General features: G+C 37.3%; 1 protein-coding gene across 1 annotated transcript; it reads left to right on the top strand.

Annotated features, from left to right (window-relative positions):
• The first annotated feature begins 359 nt into the window (after positions 1-359).
• On the top strand, positions 360-4,658 carry LOC148820951 (uncharacterized). Its single transcript, XM_088932198.1, has one exon. The coding sequence runs from the start codon at positions 360-362 to the stop codon at positions 1,293-1,295; it is 936 nt and encodes a 311-aa protein (XP_088788324.1). The 3' UTR covers positions 1,296-4,658.
• The last annotated feature ends 6,396 nt before the right edge of the window (positions 4,659-11,054 follow it).

The following is an 11,054-nucleotide window of genomic DNA, read 5'->3' on the forward strand; positions in this document are numbered from 1 at the left end:
ATGTAAATAATTTTGGATTAATACAAACATTTTTGTTCTTGGTACACTACATAGAACACCTGCCCAATTTTTCTCCAACATTTTCCAGTTCTTATCCATTAGCAGATTTTCAAGAACATCACTTTCTGCACCAACATTTGATGGCTGTATGGATTTCCACTATATAGCATTCTGTATCACTTTGATTTGTTTGTCCATTTTTGACTTCTTATAAGATTCTGTCAATGCAGAACTGAGGCAGAGAAAGCATGGGTCTCAATCATTCAGGAGGCACTACTATCACTAATTGTATAAGTCAGATTACAGAGATATTTATGCAAATTATTTTTAATTTTAATTTTTCAGATTCTCCAACAGGCATGCGTCCTCGGTCCAGGCTGCTCACCACTAAGCGCCTCCCCACCATCTGCGAGGTTTATGAAGAAATCCTGCAGGATATGAATCATGCCAGCACTTGTTCCAATGCTTTCTACATCCACTCTGACTGCCTCTCTTCAGAGGACTATCTGCAATCCATCTGTCAACTGGCCAGACCTACTTTCCCAGTCCTGCAGGAGCCACTGTGTGAAATTGTGAGCCTCAACAAACTGGATGCTCTCAAACTTGGCCCACAATTACCAAAACTTCCAGCTTCAGCACCACTCTTGAATCCAATGGTGCATTACCATACCAGCAGCAAGGAAGCACCCATTTTTACCCCTTTTCTCTCTTTAGAGGGTGTTCACCCAAAGCTCAATAAAAGCTCCAATGCAGACCCCTTGGAATACCTGTATGGACAACAAAATGCATCTTGTCTCCAAGGCACCAAGAGCAACAGAAAGTTGACTGAGAGGACATGGGTAGGCGATGTCTGGGGCAGCAAGGGGCACTCACAGCTTAAAACTGTGGAGGCCTCTCACAGCCGCCAACGGGCAAACAGCTTCCCACAACTCTGTTCTCCTCGTCCCATGCAGCGGAAGAGCAGCTGCCCTGAACTGCAGTTAGAAGACCCGGCAACTCGAGAAACTCCCAGCAGTGACGATTCCATCTGGACTAGTCTTACTGGCCAGGTCTGGCCTCATCCTCCTAAAGACAAGAAGCCCAGTGTGATGAAATCTCCACCCAGAAGCTCCCAGAGCCTCTGCCACTCTGAAACAAAGTGTAACTCCAGCATTAAAAATGAAAGGTCCTTCGGCCCCTGCTTTGGTCAGACAGACAAGCAGAACATGATCTCTAGCTGGATAGCAGATTGTAAAAGTGCCTGGAAAGAGGCCAGGATAAGAGCCTGTATGCTGCCAGCAATTGCAGAGATGTAAAAGTGAACAATGACTCGTATACTATGATTTTTTTAAATTACTTTTTCAAAGTTCAATTTAGATTGTACAAAGTTCACACTGCTAAATTTTAGTTTCTATCATCTCTCCACACATTAAAAAATACTTATTTATAAGGTCTCTTCAGAAGGAATGAGATTGCATTGAAAAACTGGTCTGAGACAGTGTTTCTACAAGATTCAATTATTTCTGATCTAAAAACTTGTAAAAAGATACATATTGTATGCCAACACTTTCACAGTAGGGCACACAGACATTGGTGTTTTTATGACCAAGAAACATTTAATCAAACACCCAGACGTTGTTCTTGTATAAATAATATTGGTATTAATATAAATCTCTCATAGACAACAGATTTAAATTATTGTCTTAGCACCCATTTTAATGAATTAATATTTTGAATTAAGAAATGGCACTATATGTGAGACTTCCTCTGTAATATTTAACTTTTGATGATCATCTGAACGGATGTGAAGTAGTCAGCTTTTAAAGACTAATGAACTCTTATGTGCAATGTGTTTCTTATTTAAAAAGTCACTAATGGCTTTTAAGAACTATAGATTAAAACAAAACCACTGGAAGTTTTCTCCTTGAACCATGATCATTCTTTTATCCCATGTATTATGCTAAAATATAACTAAAGAAGCTGGCTATGCCCTTCTTGTTGGTTCAGTTTTAAATCTGAGTAAATACAAGATAGTACCGTGTGGGATAAGACTTTAATTTGATCAAACCATGCTGATGCTCGTGTGGTAAGATGTTACTTTTAACTTTGGAAAACTGGCACTGACATTTGAAAAAGCACCATTCATAATTTTCCACAATTACTTCCTTGTTTTGAATTTCCACCAAATTGTTATATAACTGGCAGTATGTAATGTGGTCATATGCCATTGCTTCACACAACAGAATTATTAATTAAAAGCAGAGTGGGGTAAAATATTTAAGAAAAATTATATAACCTTTTACAGTATAATGATTTTCACATCAAGGAAAATATTTGCAACAAGGAAGTAAGGAAAGAAATGAGGTCAAGTCAGTTCTCTAATTTTGCATAAAAAATTTAGCAATATACAAAATTGGGACTATTGAGACTGAGTGGTACACAAACACAAATCTCATGTACAGCATGCTTTTTCAGAGATACAAATCAGTTATTTAACATGAAACGAAGAGGAACCCCATCATTATTTATTATTCAAATGCTTCTAATTCCGCCCAATATAGAGTAACATAATTATATACATAATTTCCAAATACAAATATGCATAAGTATTACACTGAGCATTAAAGTACAGTACTTTAATGTAAACAAACCAATTTGCAGAATGTTAAAATCTGCACCCTTTTTTATTAAGTACCATCCATTTACTAATGAGAAAATTGTGAGTAAAGAATAATCTTAGAAATGTAGAGCACATAAAACATTTCTCCCGATACTCTATTTTAAGGAGTTTTTGTTAAATGAAAATGAGTTAATCTGATGATTGAAATTAGATATCAGTTAAAATGATCAAACAATTTTACTTTCTAGGTTAGTAAATGACAAGTGATTTTTAATCATTAGTAAATTAGTCAAATGATTTCATTTCAATCTTAAACAACTGTTTCATAATGAACATAGAATAGTTGTATACTGATGAACTTAGAAATTAGAAACTCCATGTTCAATTACTGTAGAAAATTGAAGAATCTAGAGGAAGATATTTAATTTCATACTGAATTTTCTATTGGACTCCAGTATCTTAACTGTGGGCTTCTTTTTTGACAACACAGAAAATGTGAAATCATGTCATTATAATATCAAATTATTTGTGACTCTAAATGCCCTGAATTGAGTATTGGAAGTTACCCTAGAATAAAATCCCGTAGTAGTCAATGTCATCTTTCTCATAGACACTAGACGAGCACCCCACGTGGTGTGAACAGTCTTGTCTCATTTGTCTCAGTAAATGGTTTGTATGTAAAGACATTAGCTCTGTGTAAGAGAAAAGGGGCAGAACTGTGACAAAGATGTAATAAAGTGTTCTGAAATCTTTTTTTGTACTTCGTGTCCACTCTGAGTCAGTAAATGAGAAAAAAATAAACATTTTTGTGGTTCTGTTTATGGCCAGACAAGGAAAATGATCTGCAGAAGCACTATTAATATTCTGTGGGTTCCTTCTGAACTCATGTACTGTATTTTATAATCAAACCTGTCCTGCATATCTGAGTCTCAGGAATTTCCCTCATGATCAATGGCTGGCCTGTTGTTCTTTAAGTTTAACAAACACAACATTCCTATTTTTAAGTCCACTTTCACAACATGTAAGATTGGCAAGATTGCCTCTAATCTTTCAGAAGAAACTGAACTGAACTTGAACTGAACTTGAACTTTATTGCCATATGTAACCGGTACTGGTACAATGGAATTCTTACTTACAGAAAGTCTCTCGATAAACTTCTTCTTTATCACATGTATTTGTCTCCACAGTGACTGGCATCTGCATATGTTTACAAAGCCTCTGAGAAAACTAAGAGTAAATCCTGCTCTATAGCAATAAACTTAAAAAAACAAATTATTAGAGTTAATTCAGTTAAATCTTTACATAATTAAGAGCAGTTTGATTCTTATCAGTTTTGAAGGACTCTTTATTAACTTAACGTTAGTTTATGTTTTATGCAGTGAGTACTTTTAAAGAATGTTGTTACGTCACCGTGCATGTCCGTGTTTTAGGGTCTTTTTCCGCTTCCTTTATTCAGACACCCCCCCCCCATTAGTCCATCACTACACCATCACTGCAATTGTGACATCATCATCAATCAACTCCCGGCCAATCAGCAACCAGACCTCAATTTCAAATTTTTTTGTTTGTTTGTGCTTGTATTACCCTGCTCATTACTCCTTATTTGTTCTCATTATACCCTGTTCCTGGCTTGTGTATTGTGTATTCGCCTATTACCTGTTTTCCACCATTGTGCAATTTGCTTACTTGTATTTGTGTTTTAATGTGAACTTGTGTACACTTTGGAAAAGGTAATAAGTAAGATCCTCATATATATATTTCACTCGTAGGGTTGTTTTCTGTCTAGACGCACTAGGTTATGGGCGTGTGCCACTCGTGTATTTTGGTTCTGGTTCGTTCAGTGTAGGGAAGTTAGGACGCATGAAAACGCCGAAGACTTTTTGATTTTTGTTTGTTTGGGTTAGTTAGGTTAGACCTCACTGTATTAGCTAGATATGTTTGGTTTTGTTATTTTCTTTCCTTTGGCACCGCTCAAGTTCCTTTTCCCTGTGTGTTATTGTGTCCTGATACATACCAGTCACTTATTCACTTTTTTAAAATAAATCACTTTTACTCCAAACTTTTGTTGTCACGCTTCCTAAGTCCCTCACCAGAAACCCACCTGCATCTAAACCTATCCTAAATGTTACACCCCTTTACCCCTAGACACCTGGGGTCGTAGCAAATGCTTACATGCTGTTTTGACAGGGTGTTTCTTTAACTTATCTTTTGCATATAAATAAAACGATCATCAATGATACTGTCTTAGATTGTTGTACATAACATAACAAAAATAATTCTAATAATGATGTCCTCCAAAAATCACTTAGAAAAACAAAAATTGTGGTCAATTTAAAATGTTCTTTTTAACAATGCAAACTAAGAATGGATTATTAATTGAATGACAACTTAACCTATCATGGTTTGATATGAAAGTCTGACTTCACCATAAATTCAATTATTAAACAGAATTTTGAACAATTCTGCAGTCTTATGAATATTTTTTTGCCTCTTGAACCCCCCTATATCCACATATTATCTAACTGTTGGTGTTTTGGTCTCATCAGACTTTTCCTCAAAGTCTGCACTTTAACCAGTTTTCCCAATGTTATTACCTCTACCTGGAACTAACAAACAGCTGCTTGTCACTTCTTCTCCTTTTCCCACTCTTTCCCATAATCCTTGCTCATTCCACTCTTTTCCTCTACCCTCCCTCCCCACTCACTTTTTCTCTGTTTCTGGTTCAACTCACTGCATCTCAGCCTATTCTCATTGTTTTATCTCTCCCTCTTCCCCAGTCCTCCTTTTCTTTATCACCATAGGAGCACCCATAATACTGGATAACCAAGAATGATGGCTAATGCTTGCTCTGTCCTGAAGCTGAGAGTGAACAGTCTACACTGGGCCAGGGCTTTTCATTCACACCTCTCTGTGTCTCTGTTGTCTCTGTTGCCTGCAACTGGGACACGGTCCATGTAGCCACAGCAACAGGTGCCCTCCCTCTTTACCCCCTTCAGCTGGCGGGGTGTTAGCCCTCAACTCTTCTCTTCTCAGGACCATCACTTCAGCTGCTGCTGTTCTTCAGTATCTCCACTTTAAGTACATTGATTTATAGTAATTGCTGTCATTCTTCAGGATCATCACTTTTAGATCATCAGTTTACAGTAACTGCTGTTGTTTTTCCAGATCATCACTTCAGCTGAATTTTTTTTCTTCCTTTGGGGGTTCCATTGAGGAGTCCATCCTCATCCATTCTGCTGTAGCACACATCAGCAAGTGGCTAGTCACTACCAGTTCCCATTATTAGTGCAGCTGACCTCAGGCTACTCCTTCCGGGTTGGTGCAACATTTTCCGCAGCCCACCACAGAGTGCGAACGTCCTCTGATTGGTGTTCTTACAAAAGCTTGCATATCCAAACATATTAAACAAAACTTATACATATTATTGAAGAAATCTGTATCAGTGTTTTGGGGGTCCTTGAATCCTTTTTGAGAATTTTGGCAGTTTTGACCTTATTGCCAAGGCTGTCGTTTTCACAGCGAGGCAAGTTAACAGCAAAGAGAAACAAATTAAATGGACTAGCCCCTTGTATTTGTTATCTTGTAGCATTAGCTACAATTTGGACAGAACTATTGTAATATTGTAATCTAGTGCCTTAGACGATTAACATTAAAGTGTGCTATTAAGTACACTTTATATTAATCATTTCATTGCATTCATTAGACTTCGACCAAGCTACATAAAAAGCTATTATTAATATTATTTACTCATTTAGCTGGTACGTAGGGGATTTCTCTAATTTGAACAATAAATGGACAGTACAATTTTATATCCAGTTCCACATCTCCTATGGGCAAACCAATAGAGGAATATAAAGCGTTACAAGAATCATGGCAGCTCACATTATGCTCTACGGAATAAAATGAGAATAAAATTGACAATACAATGCAGATGAAGACAATAGTAATCTGTGAGCACTTATGATAAATAAATATCCATAAGTCACATAACAGCAATGGAAAAAACGTATTTTGAACTTCAGCATGCATGGATGAAATTAATCACTGAAAACATTCAAGATTCTGACCTTTACAGAATAAGAACTTGAGACCTCCAGTTGATATGCACATCTTACCTCTTTGTAACTCAGCTGTAGGTTCTTTCTGTTGCTATGGTAACAGTTGTATGTATCCAGGCACAAAAGCAGATGAAACCTGTATCAATCAGAAAATAATGAGAAACAAGACACCATTGGTCTAGTCTTCCTTTGTTGTGTATCAAGGTATATGTTGTAGAACATGTTGTTTTTTGTCCTGTAGATCTGACTGGTAGGGCTTGCAATATTTACTGCAATCTTTAAAACACCTAAAATAACATTCAAGTTTTTATGAAAAAATAATTTCACTTAATTATCTTTGCAATTGTTCTCATATTGTATTATGTGGTTACAGAAGGACTGTGAAGAATGGTATAGCATTGTTGGAGCAATGGTGAATATTATCAGTGTGCAACATGAAACCTACATATTAATTAGACTTTATAAATGTAAACTATGTGAAAATAGTGAAGAAATACATGAACAGTAATCTAAGTTTAACCATGATTAGTCTCAGCAATTACATAAAGCAGGTGGAAAAACCTTTGAAGAACTGCAGGACTACTTTCCCTGGATACTGACAACTGTAACCATAGAGACAGAAAAAACGCATACACAGATTTCCCAAGAGTTAAACAGCAGGTATGAGTTTAACAGCTTCAGTTCAAAACTTCCTTTCCAAGAGAAATTTTAATAGACCGTTTATTATGGTTATTATTTTGTTCCACTGTTTTTGTTACTGTTTTCATTATTCTGTGCAAGACACTTTTGCTAAATGTTTACTATATATGCATTATTAATTATAGAATGTTTACACCAAAGACCTAGACTGAATCAAAATTTGAACCATTACATCAACTGCAAATCACCCATCCTCTATGGGTTTGCTGAAGCTTTTGTTTAATCAGTGCCTAGTCCACTTAGTGTATCATCATACATGAGCCCCATTAAATAAATTAAGCATTTGAAGCATATGAGATAGTGAGCTTTATATAAAATAGTGAGGTATTGCATACCTGGCAATTGACCTGCCATCGCTTGTTTAGGGGATATAGAGACCCCTGTGATAAATGATATATAGTCACTGTTCATCACCCAAAGGAAAATTCACCAATGGGGGAACTTCAGGGTGGAAACCATAACTATACCTGATAATTTCCTGACCAATCACCAGCTGTCATTTTGCACCTTAAAAGCTTGCACCCAATGCATTTTTCATTGGTGAACTCACTGGCTTTTCTCTCTCTTCCAACCACACAACTGCAAGCAGTCTGGACTTAAACTTTTCTCCAAGATGCCAGGAAGAGAGAGTGGGTCAGTAAACTACAGAATTCCAAAAAAATATATTTCTAAAACAGAAGAAATCTTGTTTTGAAACTGCTAAAACCTATGAGGTAGATCATAATATATGTTATAGTCAATGTATTTTAACTCTAAAGTTATTAACTCTTCACTTTGTAATCCCTCAGTGAACGATAATCCTTTTATAACAAACCATTATACAAATATATTATATTGTGTTTGCTGTTTGGTATACATGTTTTCGGTGTTGTATCAATAAATTGTATATCGTATATTTAGAATCCATGTGTGATACTGTCAATTATTATGTTTGATTGGTTTCTAAAAGTCATCAAGTACTCTCACAATTTGATGTTACAAGTGTTACAATACAATAGAATAACAAGTGTTACAGTAAATTAAAATAAAATCCTCACATCACTACACTTGCATAGATTTGATCTTCAGTAGAAATATCAGATGTGGTTCTGTAATTTGTTATGAATAAAATAAGAGAAGTACTCTTAAAGTCTTGTCATTTATTTGCTACACCAAAAGTTTGTGCCTACCTACATATTCATTTAAATAAGATTTATTAATGTGCTGCAGGATCAGTGATAACATTGTCTGCCACAGTATTTTTTTAAAGACTATAAGTTCTTAATTACATATTATCAAAATTTCCAACTTTGTTTTGATTTAGATTAAAAGAAACCAGTCTCTCTTTCAGTTAATGTTGTCACGATCGTAAGTCCCTCCTCTTAAAGGCGCTCCAGCCCTTTCTCGTTTGTATTGATTTTCCCGCACCTGATCCTGTTCAGCCCTTCCCCTTTAAAAGCCAGACGCTCCCACCATTCCAGGCTCAGCTTTGGAAGATGGACGCTCGGAAGCCCGCCTACCAGTGAGCCCAGGAGGGGTTCAAAAGCATAGGCTTCGCAACGGCGTCCTGAGCATCTGGGTGCGGGGCTTGGAACGCCTGGCCCCGTTACCCTTTTTATTCCTCAGACCCTTTGCCAGATCCCGCTCCAGATTTTAACTTCGTCTTGTCTTCGTCAAGGATGGACCACCCGGCTCTGGACATTTGCATTCCAATGGATTTCTTAACGGACCCCCTTTGGACTTGTTTGCCTTGGAACATGCCCCCCCCCCCCGAGCACCAGCGCACCTTGGACCCGCCCCCCTGTTCTTCTTCCAGCCCCTATCCTAGTCTTTTTCCCCGTGTTTGTCTCACTCCCCTCCGGATTTTGCCATCTGCATAGGGTCCTGAAAAATGCTTTGTGACAAATGAGCTGTGAGGGGTTAGAGAAATACACCAGAATCCACACAGCAAAGCACAAATATGATTTGATGATACTTAAACATGTGCTGAACAATGTTTCTGTGAGACAGTTTATTTACAAGCTCTTAGCTAACATTTGAAACTCTTGCCGATTTTTCCCAGTGATTGTTTTTAATATATTTTATTATTAATACAGATAAGAAAGGAAAATATTTTCCTGATATCATGTTTCTGCTATTCAACTAGTAAGGACAACTTCTAAAGTTTAGGTGTTTAATGTGAAATAATAGTACTTGTTAGGTGTCATTTTAGTGCATAACAGAAGATGTCACAATTGTACTTCATGCTCAGATCCATACCCATACGCATCAGCATAGTAGCCTGGAAATTCAATATTAGGTCACTGTGTTTGTCTGGAGGGTATTGTACTTCTTTAGGGTTCAAGGGACTGGTAAAGATACAGTGGATATAAAAAGTCTACACACCCTTATTGAAATTGCAGGTTTTTGTGATGTAAAGCCAGATATCATGTCAGACATTTTTCCATCTTTAATATGACCTTGCAACCAACAAAATTCAAGAGAAAAACAAATAGATAATAATTAGGAAAACTAATTGAAATAAAAAATCTACAACACCCTGGATGCATAAGTATGCACACCCTTTTATAATGGGGGCTGTAGCTGTGTGCAGAGTTAACCAATCACATTCAAAATCATGTCCAAAGGTAACTAGCATACACCTGCCATCAATGAAAGTGATTCTGATTAACCCCAAATAAAAATCAGCTATTCCTTTAGGATTTCCTTGAACTTTCCATGGTTGCATCCTACTAGGATAGCCATGGTCCACAAGGAGCTGACAAAACATCTACGGGTTCTTATTGTTGAAAGGTACCGATCAGGAGAGGGGTATAAAAGACTATCAAAGGCATTGGATGTACCATGGAGCACTGTGAAGACTATCATCAACAAGTGGAGAAAATGTGGAACCACAGGGACATTGACAAGATCAGGACAGCCCTCCAAAGTTGATGACAGGACAAGGAGAAAACTTATCAGGGAGGCTACCAAGAGGCCTACAGCAACATTAAAGGAGCTGCAGGAATTTCTGGCAGGTATTTGTCAATTCTTGCATGTGACAATAATCTCCGGTATTCTGCACACGTCTGGGCTATGGGGTAGGGTGGCTAGACAGAAGCCATTTCTCAAAAAAAAGAACATCCAAACCCATCTAAATTTTCTAAAAAAATACATTCAATCACCCTTAAACATGTGGGAAAATGTCTTATGGTCTGATGAGACAAAGGGTGAACTTTTTGGCCTTTAATCTAAAAGATATGTTTGGTCCAAAGACAAAACAGCTCATCATCCAAAGAACACCATACCTACTGTGAAGCATGGTGGTGGAACCATCATGCTTTGGGGCTGCTTCTCTTCAGCTGGGACAGGGGCTCTAGTCAAGATAGATGGGATAATGACTAGCTCCAAATATCAAGATATTTTGGCCCAAAACCTGCAGGCCTCTGTCAGAAAGCTGAAGATGAAGAGGAATTTCACCTTCCAACATAATAATGACCCAAAGCACACATCCAAGTCAACCAAGGAATGGCTTCAGAAAAAGAAGATCAAAGTCTTGGAATGGTCCAGTCAGAGCCCAGACCTCAATCCTATAGAAAACCTATGGAATGACCTAAAGAGGGCTGTGCACAGGAGATCCCCAGGCAATATGAAGGAGCTTGAGCTTTTTTGCAAGGAAGAGTGGAATAAAATTACAAAGTCCATGTCTGCAAAGCTGATAGAGATTTATTCACAAAGAC

Source organism: Atractosteus spatula, chromosome 14 (genome assembly GCF_055471065.1).
Source record: "Atractosteus spatula isolate fAtrSpa1 chromosome 14, fAtrSpa1.hap1, whole genome shotgun sequence".
Lineage (NCBI taxonomy): Eukaryota > Metazoa > Chordata > Actinopteri > Semionotiformes > Lepisosteidae > Atractosteus > Atractosteus spatula.